The sequence below is a fragment of the Musca autumnalis genome, unplaced genomic scaffold (assembly GCF_047663935.1).
Source record: "Musca autumnalis isolate F117 unplaced genomic scaffold, ASM4766393v1 scaffold_1, whole genome shotgun sequence".
NCBI classification, from domain to species: domain Eukaryota; kingdom Metazoa; phylum Arthropoda; class Insecta; order Diptera; family Muscidae; genus Musca; species Musca autumnalis.
Window position 1 is genome coordinate 311,328,522 of NW_027411644.1, and position 17,761 is coordinate 311,346,282.

A 17,761-nucleotide genomic window follows, 5' to 3' on the forward strand; every position below is an offset into this window, starting at 1 on the left:
CATTTGTGTGGTTGGTACCACAAGCATTGAACAGATATGGCCCAAATTTGAACATAAGCAAAGTTTCGATAATATTTAGAGATCCAACGTTTGGACCAAATCGGTTGCTACGTCTATCAGAAATCTCACGTACCATTTTAGCGAAAATTTTCGAACCTATTCGAAGAAATATTACAATATCCAAAGTGTGGATGAACGAAGTATTCTGTTCGAGCCCTCCAGCCACTACATATGGTGCCATAGGGGTTTTTACAACACAAATTTTCCGAACATTTCCGAACTTTTGTGGGGGATGTACCGGAAGGAGTGGACCGATATAACCCAAACTAAGTTTGGACAAAATATTACGAAAGCCAAATTTTGGACTGAATCGGTTGATTCGTTCGTGAATTATCGTGCGCTCCAGCCAGACAGACAGACGGACATTGCTAAATCAACTCCAAATTGTCTGAAACACATTTCGTCCAAACATATTTGGGGTCTAAAACCATTATTTCCATGATGCACATTTTGCCCGTAGTGTATATACCCTCGTTTGCACTGAGGGCCGGAGATATATATGAGCCGGAATGAAATCCGTGAACTCTACCAAAAGTGAAAAATAAAACTGATGCGCATCCTCCTGTAGATACCTGTAGGTAATTTAGTAACTGATACATATATTGGGCCCAAAATATGGAAAGAACATTTATCCAAATTCTCGCCATCCAACACTAGTTATGACGGCTAAGATACCACAGATCAATCCCAGAATATTGTATTGAATATATACTGCCCGGTCAAGAAGAGTTAAATACAGCTGTAAACTGGCCAGAATGAAGTCCGGAAATTCTACCAAGAAGTGTAACATCAATCTGATGGTTTTATAACATGCATTTCCTCCTGTAGAGACCTATACGGTAATTTCCAATATCCAATACTAGCGAAGACGACCAAGATACCACAGATCCAATGCAGTCGACCAGATATTTACCCTGAGACAAATCCTGGAAAAGACTCTACAGATGCAGATCGACACTTACCACATTTTTGTCGATTACACTGTGCAACAGTAATCTTGTGCAAACAATTCGAACTTAGGATTTTTTGAAAGTACAGACCCAAACGACAAGAAACCCTAGCAGGGTTTTGTTGTGTCAGATCAAGCTCGGATTTTATGGCCCCATCTAAACATGGTTAAAGAAATTCGGGGCTATATCTTTTAAACCAATGTGAATCTTCTTATGACCTCTAAAGCAAATTTGTAGATAAGGACAAGAATAAAATATTTGGATAAATAATGAACTCAAAAAACTACATTTATTGTCTCAAATTTCAAAATATATGCAAAAATGCCTTAATTTTTATACATTTCGCATCGTATGTCCAAAACCTATATTTATTTATTTTTTTTTTAACTTTTCTTTTGGAAAAATATTTCCAGGAATGTAGTACACAACTCTTCAGAACATGCCATTGTTGTAAAATGCCTCTATCATGTTGCTCTCAGTATATTTTTACACGACGATTTAATAAATATGTTAATAATGTGGTGAAATCCAAAATGCGAGAATAAACTGTTGGTGTGAACTGTGTTTGAAATACGTGTTGTAAAAGATATGATGCAAAATACCGCTGAAACAACATGAAGTAAGCATTTTAGAGTTTCTGAATGTTCCGAACAATTGTTGAGAACTTTATTTGGAAGATTTTTGCAAAGGGTTGCTTGGTTCAACTCCCAATAGTTTAGCCGATACTAATCAGAATTTCAGCAATTATGTAAAATTTTATATATTTTATAGATTTTGATGCCCTAGATTAAGTTTTTCTTATACGGTCTGCTCAAAAAATAAGTTCTGCTGGTTTATGGCTACAATATTGCCTAAGATAGCAAGGCAGGAATTGGAATTTTCGTTTCTGAGATACAGGTCCGATAAATGCAAAAAAATTTAGTTTTAGCTCGGTTTAGATGAGGCCATAAAATCCGAACTGGATCTGGCAGGACAAAACCCTACTAGAGATTTTGTAGTCTCAATATGTACTTTCAAAAAATGCTTGCTAGAAGTTCTCTGCATTTTCAGTGTTGCATAGTGTATTTTTTCTATAAAGGAAACGAAACCCCCTATAACTTTTGGGTGCAGCATCCAATTTTGTGAACGCGAATATATTTGAACCACAATTTTTCTCTTAACCTAAGCACCAAAAATCGCCGATGTGCTCGCAAAAAAATTATTTTTTTTTCAATGGTATTGAAAAGGAAATTTGAAATTTACCATATCTACTCCTTTGATTTAAAGTTGTATCGTTAGTTATATCTTTCGAACAATATTAATGGTAAACTAGCACCAATAAATCTTATATAGCAGCTGTTCAAGAATATCTATATGTATACGGGCAAATCCAATTCTTCCTGCGGAAGTTATATAAAATATATGTTTCCCACGACCAAAGGCTTTCTTCATATCAAAGATTGCTCTCCGATTCTATTTTTTTAGCCACCGACATAGGACGTTCTTCTTGTGGTTCGATGGGCGTGTCGAACATAGAACAACTCCATTAATACGCGGCTGAACTTTGTGTACAAGGCATCACAGTGCACACTCGTGGCAGCAACTATATAGAGGCGTATATATGTATATGAACATGCACACCATAGTTATTACAGACTTCCAATCCAAATATACGTTTTCAATATTGCGAACAATAGTTTTGCAGAAAACAGCAATCGAATTGATCACAGCTTTTATATCTTAGCAAATTATATATTATAATCTTAAAATAAGCAATAACAGTTGTGAAACAAGAAAAAGATTTGTATTGGCCAACAAATGCTACTTTGGCTTAAGTAAGCAGTTTAAAAACAAAACCACATCTCTTCAAACAAAAAGTTCCCTTTACAAAACACTGATACTACCCGTGTAAATATATGGTTCCGAAGCCTGGGTACTTGCACAAGCAGATCAGGCAGAGTCTGGTGTGTTTGGGAGAAAATTTGTTCGAAAGATCTACGGACAAATATGCGTTGACGGTGAATATCGATGTCGTATGAACCAAGAGTTGTATCGACTATAAAGCGACATCCGTATAGTTAAACGTATCGAGATACAAGTATTGCATTAGCTAGGCCATGTCATAAGAATGAAAAATTATCTTCGAATATATAGGCTGAAGGTATAAAAACTACTTTACTCTCCCGTGCACAGTTTTAAAACATTTCTTGACCATAGATATTCCAAATGGGTGTCACCGTGGTGTAATGGGATGCACACCCGCCTTATACGCTGAAGGTCGTGGGTTCGATTCTCCGTCCAAGAAACATCAAAAAAATTTCAACGGTGGTAAAATACCCCTCAGTAATGTTGACGACATTTCCTGAGTATTTCAGCCACGTAAAACTTCTCTACAAGGGGTGTCTTAAGACCCGGCGTTCGGACTCGGCGATAAACTGTAGGTCCCATATCATTGAGCTAATATGAATCGGGGTGCACTCATTGATATGAGAGAAGTCTCCCTTGTCCCATCTGGGATGTTTGTGGAACAATCACAGATATTCCAAATGCATAAATTATCTAATCTATAAAATGTGTTCAACAAGGTGGAGCCTTTATATCGAGTCTATATTGTGTGAAACTATATCGGGTAGTTCCGTCAAACAATGTTGCTAAGATCTTCAAAATATCGAAAAACGGGAGGTACCACTGAGAACGTCAAGTATCAAATTACAGCTAGTTCGGTTAAAATTTGTGGCTAAAATCGTCAAAATACCGAAAATCGGCCTATGTTGACCATTTTTAGTGAAGAAGTTTGGTGCTCACTTAGAACCTCAAATGTCGAATTACAGCTAGATCGGTTAGAAATAGCAGCTAAAACTCTAAAAATACCGAATATCGAAAGGTACGGTTTTATGGGACCTATATAAAAAAACATGGACCTACGAGTATATAAACAGTTTTTGGAATAGAAGTGTTGTAACCACTTAGAACCTCAGATATCAAATTACAGCTAGTTCGGTTAGAAATAGTAGCTAAAACTTTTAAAATACCGAAAATCGGAAGGTACGGTTATATGCTGCCTATACCGAAACCTGGAACTGTATAAACGGGAGACGATGAATTCGGTGTTCGGCTGCAGATGATCGGGAAGATGATGAATTCGGTGCTCGGCTGCAGATGATCGGGAAGACGATGAATTCGGTGTTTGGCTGCAGATGATCAGGAAGACGATGTATTTGGTGTTCGGCTGCAGATGATCGGGAGACGATGTATTCGGTGTTCGGCTGCAGATAATCGGGATAAATTCGTCGCTCGGGTGTTAGTCTCGGACTACGCTCTAGTTTCTACAGTCTACTACTATTACTCAAACAGTGGAACAGATGACCCGAAGGCCCTGTAGAACTGAAAAACCCGTAGGTCCAGTGCCGAATAGAACAGATGACTCGGAAGCCCTGTATAACTGAAAAACCCGAAGGTCCATTGCCGAATGGAACAGATGACCCGAACGCCCTGTAGAACTGAAAAAAACCCGAAGGTCCAGTGCCGAATGGAACAGATGACCCGAAGGCCCTGTAGAACTGAAAAACCCGAAGGTCCAGTGCCGAATGGAACAGATGACCCGAAGGCCCTGTAGAACTGAAAAACCCGAAGGTCCAGTGCCGAATGGAACAGATGACCCGAAGGCCCTGTAGAACTGAAAATCCGAAGGTCCAGTGCAATTTATTAGCTACCACAATTTAATGGGTAGCTGCCAAAAGTATTCCCAACTCGGTAACACCAAGGTGTACGTTGGCGGATTCAGAACAGTCTTTAGTTCCAACCCGTGTAGCTAACTCCCTGCAGTAGCCAGCTCGCCATCAGCAACCAACTCTGAAATATATGAGTGACTCGAGGCATGAAGTGAATGCGAATTATTCGCCCTAAGGACTGACTACGATGGTTATGGTTACACTGGAATTAAATTTTCCAGTGTGTGGCCTGTTATGCCACTAGTGTCACGTAGAGACAATGTATGGTGGAGTGTTGTCAGAGCGCTGTTTACCAATGACTGTAAAGGGGTTTCTTGGTAGTAGTTGTTGTATTATGTACGTGATCATATTGTCACGTTACACGTTATATGGGGGCTATACCAAACCATGGACCTATGTTGACGATTTTTGGTGGAAAAGTTTCGTGACCGCAGAGAATCTCTAATGTCAAATTGCAGCTAGTTCGGTAAAAAATAGTAGGTAAAACTCTTAAAATACCAAATATCGGAAGGTACGGTTTTATGGGGCCTACATGCATAAAAAATTTACCTATTTAAACAATTTATGGTAGACAAGTGCTGAGACCACAGAGAACTTTAAAGGTCAAAATACCGATAATAGGGAGGTACCGTTATATGGGGACTATATCAAAACATCGATCTATGTTGAAAATTGTTGGTTGCGGAACCACTAAGAACCTTAATTGTCTAATTACACCTAGTTTGGTTAAAATTTTTAGCTAAAATCCTCAAAATACCGAAAATAGGAAGGTACCGTTATATGGGAGCTATACCAAAACTTTGGCCGATATAGCTCTTCTTCGAGCTTGACCTTCCCATGACAAAAATACAATCTGCTAAATTATTCTAGCTAAGTTATTGTTGATGCTAGAGTGATTACAACAGACGGACATGGCTTTTTCGACGCAGAGTTTTACCCCGATCAATGCGTTATAAAATGAAATACTTAATATACCCTCCATACTATGGTGGAGAGTATAAAAATTGACTATCTGTATTATTCAAAATTGTCTCATCGCTCTCTACGATTTAAAAATTTTTGCGACTTTTTATTATATCTATAACTGCGATATAACCTATGTGAAATAACCCATATTATGTGGAATAACCCATTACCCCAAAGCACAACTGGGGGGATAACAGCACCTAACATTGTTTCCTCTGGGGCATTGTGCTCTGTGCTCTTATTGTTCTAAACTTCATTGATGCTACATGCATTTTGTTTGTTGTTGCCAATGCACTGTGGTTTCTTCCATACGGTCACTATGTCAAACAGTTGATTGTTTGTAACTTACTCTGTATGTTTGGTTAGTTGCATGCTTGATTGTAAAGTGTGCTAGGCTACCACCTCTTACCACTGCTGGGCGACAAACATGGCATTCTTTGCTGTGGCTTTTAGAGTGTCTAAGACAGTGGTGATGATGATGCCGTGTCGTTCTGGCCATGTGTGAATGTTTAGTCATTAGTGTAACAACAAAAATTATGCAGTATAATTATGAAAAATACACCTATGCAGATATTCTGCCGCTGGGTGGCATACCGTTGTGGGTGTTCGTTCCTCTGTGTCCGTCTCTTTATCTTCCGTAGCCAGAAATTTACGATGACAAAATGGCTGTAGGTGGAGACCAAAGTGAACAATGTTTGCTCACATGATTATCAAACAGCCGGTAACCAAAAACAAAAAACAAAGAGTCTTCAACTGGAGTTGATGTTTGAGACAATCGCCCGCAGAGTGAAGTAAGTATTTGGTGCAAAAAACAAGATAATGGTTCTGCTGAAACAAATGCTGTAAAGCAATTGTGGCTGGCGTTCTATGTGGCCTCCAAAACTGTTTAAAAAGAGAGAATGCAAAACAATTAACGCAAATGTTCTGCACTACCTTTTTTCTCTGCGTATGTGTGAATTGAAAAAAATTCCAGGATATGCCAAACAACCAACAACAGCAGCAGTTTTTTCATAGTTCTGTTGTCTCTTTTTGGCTTTATCACTGGCTGACTGCTTTTGTCTCTGGCGGCTTATCCTTTTCACTTTTAGTTTTGATGTCAACGGAAGATATGTCTTTTCATTAGTGGAATGCTTTTCAGTTTGGGCGTAAAGCTTTTTTGCCATTGTAATGCTGAGTTGTGGTCTGCTGATTATTAAAGTCCTGTTCTTATTATGGCTTAATTGCAGTTAAGGTAGGCAGACTGTTTGCTAAATTGAAAACGTCAACAACTGCAACAAAAACAATATGCATCAGGTAAAATGGCAGCAGATGCGTTTGAATGGTTGACATTTCAGATGTTGTTGCAACTTCAACATTTTAATCAGCTGAGGAATTTTCAGATAATTTCAAATTAATCGGATCTGATCTAACATGTTGTTGCAACTTCAACATTTTAATCATCTGAGGAATTTTATAAAAAAAAGAAGTGAGAAAGGCGTTAAGTTGGGGGAGACCGAACTTGTTATACCCTCCACCACGAGTTTTATTGAAGTAAAATAGAACAATTAGTTTCCTTTCGTTTAAAAATAAATACCAAATTTCGGCAAGTTCGGTAAAACGATGTGACCGATATACCGAAATTCGGGAGGTACCGTTACGTGGGGGCTACCTCTAAACGTCGATATATACTTACAAATTTCTGAAAGTTTTTAGACTCAAAGAAGACTAAAAACCAAATTTCCGATATTTCGGTAAAACCTTCAAAATACCGAAAATCAAGAGGTACGCTTCTATGGGGGATATAGGAACCCGCGGACCTTTACTGATATTTCCCTACTGGAATAATTTATAACCCCATGGAAGACTAAATAACAAATTTCAGTCTTTCGGCGGGATATTGACGTCACAACAATCAGAACTACGAAAACCGGGAGGTACCGTTCTATAGGGGCTATATCGAAACGTAGACCTGTGCTGACGAATTTCAGTCAGAAAGGCTTTTACCTCCAACAAAGACTAAATACTAAATTTCAGACTTTTCGGTGGCTAAAACCTTCAAAATACCGAAAATCGGGTTTTACCGTTCTATAAAGGCGTGGACCTATACCGACAAATTTCATATGGAACCTTTAATACCCCAAATGAAGACCAAATACCAAATTTCAGCCATTTCGGTGGAATATTGAGTCCACAACGTTCAAAATACAGACCTGTACCGACAAGTTCCTGGGTGAAAGTTTTATACCAACAACGAAGACTACATAACATATTTCAGCCATTTCTGAATATTATTGAGGACACAACCATCAAAACATCGAACATCGGGAGGTACCGGTCTATGGGGCTATATTAAGGCGTGGACCTGTACCGACAAATTTCATATGGAACGTTTAGTACCTCAAATGAAGACCAAATACCAAATTTCAGCCATTTCGGTGGTTTATTGTGGCCACAACCTTCAAAATACTGAACATCGGGAGGTACCGTTCTATGGGGCCTATATGGGACCTATACCAACAAATTTGTGGGGGGAAGTTCTATACCCCCATTGAAAGCTAAGCACCAAATTTCATTCATTTCGGTGTGATAAAGAGGCTAAAACCTTCAAAATACCGAAAATCGGGTGGTACCGTTCTATTGGGGCTATATCAAAACGGGGACCGATATAGTCCATTTGCAATACCAAACATCCTAGGATTACTAGAAACTTCTATACCAAATTACAGAGCTCTATCTTAAAAATTGCTAGATGTATTTTAAATTATTTTCAACCGACGGACGGACGGAATTTTACCCTGGATTTGCCCCCGAAAAAAAATGTACCGTCGTAACTAGGGCCGCATACACAACATATGTTGCCAAAAATTTAAAAACGATCCCAGACGAGCTCCTTAACTACAGTTTTAACAAACTATATGTGGGAGGTACCCAAAGGGTGTTACGATTTAGTCAATATTTTTTTTTTTTGGAGATTTGGGGCGATTATTTCGGGAAATATGGACTTTCTCAAGAAAAAATGTACCGTTGTAATGCAACAGTGAAAACAACCTTCTGCAAAAAAATTTCAAATAGTTCCGAGACAAGTTCGCAAACTGCACTTTTCCCAAGTTTTTGTGTGGAAAGCATCCGAAGGACGGGTCCAATATAATATAGTCCATGTTTCAACATTTTCCTGCAGGTTGTTAATGGACCATGAATTGCCTCTTTATTTGTATTCTCGTTTAGAATAAGTGTTTTGAGTGAATGTTTCCGATGACCCTTGGGATAGGTTGTAGAAGACGATTTTGTTCTTCTTAGTTTGTCCTGTATTTATCGTTGCATGAAGACTTATAGAACATGAAGAAATGAACTAGATGGACATATGTATCTATACCGCGTAGTTCACTCCGACTCATACATACTATGGTGGACGGTATAAATAGCGTATCTTGAGGAAGATTCGCTATTTATACCGTCCACCATAGTATGGAGGGAACATTATGTTTGTTTTCCGTTTGTAACGCATTGATCTAGCCTAATAAAGAAATATATTCTTGATCAGGATAAAATTGTGAATCGGTCTATAAATGTTCGTTCATCCGTCTTTCAAATATAAATAGGACTCAGACATTTTGGAAAGATACGTCTTTTGTCAAGTTCAAAGATGGGCCATATCGGTATAACCCATACATACTGGTACCAGTGGTCAACAAGCTTCTCCATCAACAATTTTGGCCGAAGGTCCGCGATTTGGTATAGTCCATATAACTAACGATACCACACTATTTCTGTTATTTTCACGTATGTACTATATATTCGGACCGAGTTATTTAGAATTTGTCGTTTAGGGTCGCTAGAGGCCAAAAAAACTATTGACCTTCTACAGAACATCTGCCCTGTAAGCCGAGCTAGGAAAAGATTTCCATTCGTCTCTATTTGTTGCTATATTTCTCCAATTTGGTATCCCAGTCCTGCATGTACCGCCATTCGGCCCGTATTTATACGCCTTTTTAGCGGGTTCATCATCGATCAGCATTATGATATGCCCTAGCCAACGCAATCGTTGTATCTCGATACGTTTAACTATACTGATGTCTTTCTATAGCAGCTCCTGATTCATATGACGCACTATGTCGCGAGTTAATATTAACCGTGGCCAAAAATAGAAGGAGTTATCGTAGGTACATTAATTTTGGTACACGTATATATTATTGACATACAAACCCCAGGACAAACAACTGGAATATTAGGTCCACGTTTTGATATAGACCCATAGAACCGTACCTCCCGATTTTCAGTATTTTGAAAGTTTTAGTCACAATGACCAATCGAAATTACTCAAATTTGGTGGTTAGTATTTGGCTAAGCTATGAAACATTCCAACTAAAAATTGTGGGTGTAGGTTCACGTTTTGATATAGTCCCCATAGAACGGTACCTCCCGATTATCGGTATTTTGAAGCTGTTAGTTTCATTATTACACCGAAATTGCTGAAATTTTGTATATAGTCTTCGTTGTGGGTATAAATCTGTAGGCATAGGTCCTCGTCTTCATATAGCCCCCTTAAAACCGTATCTCCCCATTTTCGGTATTTTGAATGTTGTGGCCTCAATGACCACCCGAAATAACTGAAATTTGGTGTTCAGTCTTCATAGTTTTTGTGAGCTTATTGAATATATCAAACTCTTGTCTTTAAATATGAGAATTTTCCTTTAAAATCGTTTTTGACAGATTAATGGTCAAAAAACGGCCCATTTTTTCACAAAATCGAATTTTGACTTTCGCTGTTCACCATTTTTATACCCTACACCACTATGTGGGGAGGGTATTATAATTTGGTTTTGGCAAATAGTTTGTAACGCATCCAAAATGAATGTCCCGACGAGCCGAGTCGATCTGGCTATGTGTGTCTGTCCGTCCGTCTGTTCGACTGTCCATCTAAACCTTGTAATCACGCTACAGGTCGCAATATTTATCGGATCGTCACCAAATTTTGGGTGTTGATGAGAGTCCCGGAAGGAAAGAAGCTTAATGGGCAAAAAACTTATTTGGAGAAAAAGTCAACGTGCTATTTCAAAGCAAATATCTCTGTTTGTTGAAGAAAATATCACCTTTACAACGATGAACATTAGGTCGTGGTAGGTGGTCAAACAACGAAGATATCGCAATAGTCGCTAATACAAACCAACTTTTCATTTTTGCGATTTTCCAAAAGCAAAGCCTGACTATAAAAGTGGAATATCTCACCTTTACAATGACGCAAAGTAGGTTGGCGAAGGTGGGCTAATAACGGAGATATAGCAAAAGTCGGTAATACATCCCATTTTTAATTTTTTTTCGAAATCGCGCTACATGTCCCAATTTTGATCGGATCGTCACGAAATTTTGGGGGCTAATGGGGGCCCACAGAGGAAGAAGCCTATTAATTTTGATGATGGGGTTTGGGTTTGGAATGGGCAAAAACTTATTTGGAGAAAAGGTCAACATTTTATTTCAAAGCCGATATCTCTGTTTCTTTAAAAGGTATATCAAAACCTGACAAGGAAAGTAGAGAAGTAGGCTGTTGTAGGTGGTCAAACAACGGAGATATCGCAATAGTCGGTAATGCATCCCATTTTCCGATTTTTTGTAATCACGCTACAGATCGCAATTTTGATCGGATCGTCACGAATGTTTTGGGAGTTGATGCGGGTCCCACAGAGGAAGAAGCCTATTATGTTTTGTGGTGGTTGGATAATATTCGGAAGTGGTAATAAGCAAAATGCTTATGTGAAGAAAAGTCAAAGTTTTTTCTTATGCGGATATCTCCGCTTCTGGTAGGAGTATTCCAAAAGGAAAGCCCGTCAATGGAAGAAGAAAATATCTCCTTTATATTGATGTAAAGTATGCTGGCGTAAGTGGGCAAACAACCGAGATATCGCAAAATTCAGTAATATATCCAATCTTTCCATTTTTTGTAATCACGCTACCACACTATAGGTAATTTGCCCTGTTTTTAAGACAAAAATTAATAACAGCGGAATTAAAGGATTTTTTAAATTTTTAAATTATTTATGTGTAAAAGTGAGATAAAAGAAAGATTTTTACAGATAAATTCGGATATAACGGACAACGGTTATAAGCAACTTCGTATATAACGAACAAAGCTATTTTTTCCAATGCAATTTTCATAAGTTTAGATTTTCCAATGAATTGTTACTACAGTTTTGTATATTTTTTGAATATACGGTAATAAAGACGAGTTTACTACTCCCTTAAACCGTATCAATGATTAATATGCAATAGAGAGATAAAATAAAGCTTACTACTGCCGCACCGTTTATAGAAAACCGCGGATATACCGAACAATTTGTCGCCATTACTTATTTTACTTGCAATGAAATTGTAAACAACAATATTTTTACATTTATTGTTTATTTCCTCAAACCAAACTTCCACAGTTTTAAGACTTTTTATTGAGAAGTAACCTAATAAAATCTCATAAATATCAAAAACGGGCAAAATCGGGTTTTGAAACCTAGTAATACCAATGCAGAAGACTTTCAGTAATGTGTTCTAGGTGGCAAAATCACGGCCAAACACGGCCAATTTCCCAGCAAAAAAAGTCCTCCCAAAAACATGGGTTTTGTAAGGGATTTTTGGCAGCCGTAACTACTCGCAAACCCCCATTCTTTCCCATTATTTTTACAAGGGCATGTCGCACTCAGTTTGTAGTTATTTTATGACCACTAGAATATCTAGTTATTCTGTGGCCGATGGAATTTGAAAAGTAAGTTGAAAAAAATTCAATTTTTAGAACAGTTGAAGTAAAGATTTTTTTTTTTAATTTCATCACACTTCTTACTTTTATTTTACTTTATTTTATTTCGCTCGCTGTGCGAGTTGAACACACAAACCCTCTGATTTCTAGCCAAAGACACTACATACTATGCCACGCACACGAACATTAAGGGTTGCTTAAGAACTTAAATGTGCAGGGCACATGTGCACCACGAACTGTTATTTTTATACCCTCCACCATAGGATGGGGTATATTAAGTTTGTCACTACGTTTGTAACTACTCGAAATAATCATTGTAGACCCCACAAAGTATATATATTCTTGATCAGCGTGCAATTCTACATCGATATAGCCATGTCCGTCCGTCTGTCCGTCTGTAGAAATCACTCTAGCGTCCGAACGGATTGACGTAGGTTGATGAAATTTTGGGAAAATATGTTATATTTACGTAGGACTTTTGGTATTGAAAGCGGGCTATGTAGGTCCACGCTTTCGTATAGCCCCCATACAAAATGACGCGTGACGCGTCGTCGTTTTAAGGAATTTTTAAGATATTTGGCCCATTTTACCACAGAATTGGTTGTATTTGGTACTTTGTGTCTCCAGAGGCCAAAAAATATTCCTACCAAAGTTGGGTTATATAGGTCCACGTTTTGGTATAGCCCCCATATAAGGCCCCATATAAAGTACGCGTCATTTTAATATATTTTGAATGTATTAGACCCATTTGACAACAGAATTGGTTGTAATTTGGTATTTTGTGTCTTCAGAAGCCAGCAAACATTCCTACCAAAGTTGGGTTATATAGGTCCACGTTTTGGTATAGTCCCCACATAAGACCCCTTATAAAGTACGCGTCATTTTAATATATTTTGAATGTATTAGACCCATTTGACCAAAGAATCGGTTGTAACTTTGTATTTTGTGTTTCCAGACTCTAAGAAACATTTCTACCATAAAATGTTTATATAGGTCCACGTGTTGATATAGCCCCCATAATACAATATCTTCCGATTTTCGATATTTTGAACGTTTTAGCCTCATTATCACACCGGTAAGGCTGAAATTTGGTATTTAGTCTTCTTTAAGCGTATAAAACTTTCCCCCAGAAATTTGTAGGCATAGGTCCACGCCATCATATAGCCCCCATAGAACGGTACCTTCCGAATTTCGGTATTTTGAAGGTAGTGGCCACATTAATCCACCGAAATGGCTGAAATTTGTGGTGGAGGGTATAAAAAGTTCGGCCCGACCGAACTTAACGCTTTTCTTACTTGTTTAATTTAAAAAAAAACTCGCTTGACGACATTGAGCGTTGAACACACAACCCTAGGATTTATAGTCGGACACACACTCACTGTGCCACCGTCCTCATTACTTAGTGAGGAGCAAAGTAAGTAGGTTTGCCATGTAATTTTTTTAAGAAGTATCCCATTACTTTTCAGATTACTCCGAATTTTTGCTGGGTTAGTAAAAGTATATGAAGTGAGTTTAAGAAAAATAAAATATTTATTTCTGACTTTATGTGTTTTTGGTCGCTACCCAAAATGTTTAAGCTATATTATATATTAAATAAATTCCTCTCGCAATTGCCAATCTATTCCATTTTACAAATATTTATATTTGGTTTATTTTTTTCGCGGTTTTAAATACATTGAAATATGCCTTACAAAATATATTGTTTTAGTTCTTCTTCGAAATTCTCGCTTTGACTGCAATTTAAACCGCGATAATGACGCTATTTTGAAAAATATCATTCATATTAATAAATTTTGACATGTTCTTTTTTCAATGCCAACTAAAAAATTATTATTATTGAAAGTTGCAAAATCGACTTTTTGCTTCAAAAACTGGGCAAATTACCTATAGTGTACCGGTTGGAATTTTGATCGGATAATTACGAAATTTTGGGTGTTGATGGGGGCCCCACAGAGGAAGAACCCTATTGATTTTGGTGATAGTCGGATAATATTTTGGGGTCGGAATGGGGAAAACCTCATGTGAAGACAAATTCAAAGTTTTACTATTTGTCAATATAACCCAGAGAGAATGAAGCATATTATGTTTGGTGATAGTCGGATTATATTCCCTAGAAGAAATATTTACCAGTGAAAAGCTTTTGCACAGGGGTAGTGGTGTAGGGTATCACATGGTCGGCCCCGTCCCGACTATAGCCTTTGCTTACTTGTTTTAGTTGATATTTTTAAAAGTCTTTCTTTTTAAAGCAAGATTATTACGTACTTAATAAGCCCACAAAAATATATGATGATCGGCTCATTCGTTTTCGCAAGATAGCCAACACCGCAAAACGCTTTGTTAAAAAAGGGGGTAGCCCCTGAGTAAGGTCGTCACTTAAAAAGAGAAATAACATGTTCGTCTGCAAACCTCTGCTGCTGGAACCTTCATAAGTTTGAAGTCCCCACTTTTCACAACTCAAACAGCAAATAATATAGCTATACATTCTTATACAATTTGTCCCACTCCACCAATTTTAAAATTTGGTTCACATAATCGATGTACTAAGTACCACAGACTTGGGTAGCTGTAAACACCATATGATCACTGTTTACTTCCAAACAAAATTAAATCCATATTTATTACATCCAAAGCAACTGTAAAAATTAATTTTAAAACGATAAACTACTTTAAATATTAAAATATCGAAGCATAATACAAGTTATTAATTTTAGAAAAATAAGTGCAAAAATACATACATATTTCCAACAATTATCGGATTTGAAGCTGCACATGGACAAAACTACGTGACAAATCAATGCCATAATTAAAATTCCTTCAAATTGAAATGTTTACTATAAATTCTCATGAATAAATTTGTAATCCGAAGTACCTGATTTTGACCATTTTTGGCCACGGTCGTGACATTGTACGACGTCGTTCATAACTACCTAAAAATAATTGTTCTCTTTGATTTTCTTAATTTTTCTTGTATTAAACTACGTTTAGTTACAAAACTTGCAAGTCCTATTTGGTAGTGGGATTCGAATAAGTACTATTTTTTCTAATTGTTTTGAATTTTGTTGTTACTTTACAAAAAAAGTTTAATTTATAAGGACTTGTTTTGAGTTTTATTTAGGAGTAATGATATTACGCTTATTGCTGATACAGTATAGGGTCTCAAGCAAACAAATTATAACTCAAAAGTTCGACTAACAGTGGGTGGGTTTGTCCTTAAGGGTTCTCAGTATACTCATCTAAGGCTTTCATGCCCAAGAGAAATATTTCACCCACCCCCGCCCAGAATATTTGTTCACAGTATAATTTATTGCTTTAATTAAAGTTTTCTGATAGGTGTATGTATGTGTGTTAATGATTTAAAATTTACTTCTCCACATTCATCAAAAGTGCAAAGAAACTGTAGGCATTGTTAACGACCTGAAGGTAAAGAAAAATAAGTTATTCTAAACAATGTACAAGTCCAGTATATCCCACCTTTGTAAATATTGGCAAACCAACTTCGAAATAACCACCAATCTTCACCTTATCAGGACGTTTGAGAAACTCTCTAAATAAAATAATTAATTTTCGATTTGCCACTGAATAATCCAACCAATCGGTGCGATAAACATCCATCATAATTTCGGCTGAGTTCAAGGTTATTTCATTACCAAAATAGCAGGGTAGGAATATTTCCAAAATCATAACGGCCAAAAATTGTAACATCGATAAAAATTGGACAAAATTGCTAAAAATATCCAGCTGAAAGAAAAATGGGAAAATATCGATTCAATCATATTTCAACATCTTAGCAATATCAATTACCTTTACGATACGATAACAGCAAAAACACAAAATTAAGGCGCTTAAAATAATTTGTGAGAGGACATATTTGGCACTCAAGATTTCGCATTCACGGGTCATGCTGAAAAGAGATAAAAATAATAAATTTATTTAAAGATAATCTAAATTAAAATTATTAACTTTTTATAGCCCACTCACTTCCTTATACTTTTATGCAATAAAATTAGTTTTTTAAACTGTTGGCCCACATCTTCACTTTTCAAGTTCTTCAGCTTTTGTAAACGAAAACTTAGAATTTTATATAACAATGACACATGGAACATCATGTAGCAACCCATCATATCCAAACATACATTCGAGCTGGCAGTACACACCATGCAGACAAAATCGTATAATAATGCCAACCAATAATTACGACAATTGCTCTGCCATTCAAACGGTATCCAATATGAAAAGGCCATTTGTGGTTCTTTCAAAAACAAAACCCCCGCAAATGCAGAGATAACCGTAAGAACACTGCCCGCTGAATACATATAAATAATATAACGAAATCTTTTCTGAGAATTTTTCCAAAATTTCACCTCCTCCTCGGAGCGCAATGCAAAGCGTGTACTATGTTGCAGGGTGTGTATGAAATATGAAACTTTCGCCGAATATTGCCATATATTGACGATTTTCACAATTAAGGCAGCTTCAGTTAATGACATATAGAGAACATCGCCTATTTCATCCAAATCATTGGCCCGTAATGCCTCAATCCACATCAGTGTTATAAAGGTGAATGTAAATGGTAGATGCAACACGAAACGTTGAATGTATTGCAACCATTGAAAATATTGACTGGTTTTCTTAGAATTTTCCGTGTGCCATTTCAATAAACCCAAAATTTTCATTACTTTCAAAATTCCACGAACAGCATATGTTCGGTCGTAGTCACCACTAAGCAGACTTGTATTCATGGTTTGTAATGCTTAGTGATTATCTGGCTTTTAGAAGAAATTTAAGCGTATCAGATATTAGTTTGACCGAATTTTTTGTTTTGCACTTGCACTGATTATTTGTGAGTGGTTTTATACAACTATTAAAATACTTTGATACACTGTGCTGATTTTATATAAGTTCACTCAAGTTGTGATATAATATCGAGTAAATTATTTGCTTAAATCAATTTTAGATGTTTAACTTAAGAAACGCCCACACGAGACCAATGTTAACTCCTAAAGGGTTTCCAAGTAAATGAGAATAAATATGAAAAGGAGTAAAAGTTAACATAATTATAGCTATGGGGGGAGGTGGGGTATTTATGAAACATGTTTTGACAGGGGAAATAAAATCTATGTAAACAAACAAAGATATATGGCGTGAGAATATACCTAATTTACTACTTATGGCGTTTTTAAATAACGAACCACTTATACAATTTGGCCCATCATAAGGCAGCTTTGGCAGCGCAATAAGATCAAAGGTGTTCCAGGATGTACGGTTCCTGTTCTTTGAAAGTAATACGCTTATGTACTACGTAATTAGATATAAGATATAAGTTTATCTAAGATGAGAGGTTTATCTGCTTCCTTGCA

At 36.9% G+C, this 17,761-nt stretch overlaps 2 protein-coding genes across 4 annotated transcripts in view; one reads left to right on the forward strand and one right to left on the reverse strand.

The window, feature by feature from the left end:
• Window positions 1-17,761, forward strand: part of Nha2 (Na[+]/H[+] hydrogen antiporter 2) — a 285,799-nt gene that overhangs the window by 133,390 nt on the left and 134,648 nt on the right. The window lies entirely within an intron of this gene.
• Window positions 15,786-17,183, reverse strand: LOC141391446 (odorant receptor 94b-like). Its single transcript, XM_073964329.1, has 3 exons — window positions 16,383-17,183; window positions 16,206-16,305; window positions 15,786-16,142 (listed from the first exon to the last, which is right to left on the reverse strand). The coding sequence occupies exons 1-3, from the start codon at window positions 17,141-17,143 to the stop codon at window positions 15,840-15,842; spliced, it is 1,164 nt and encodes a 387-aa protein (XP_073820430.1). The 5' UTR covers window positions 17,144-17,183; the 3' UTR covers window positions 15,786-15,839.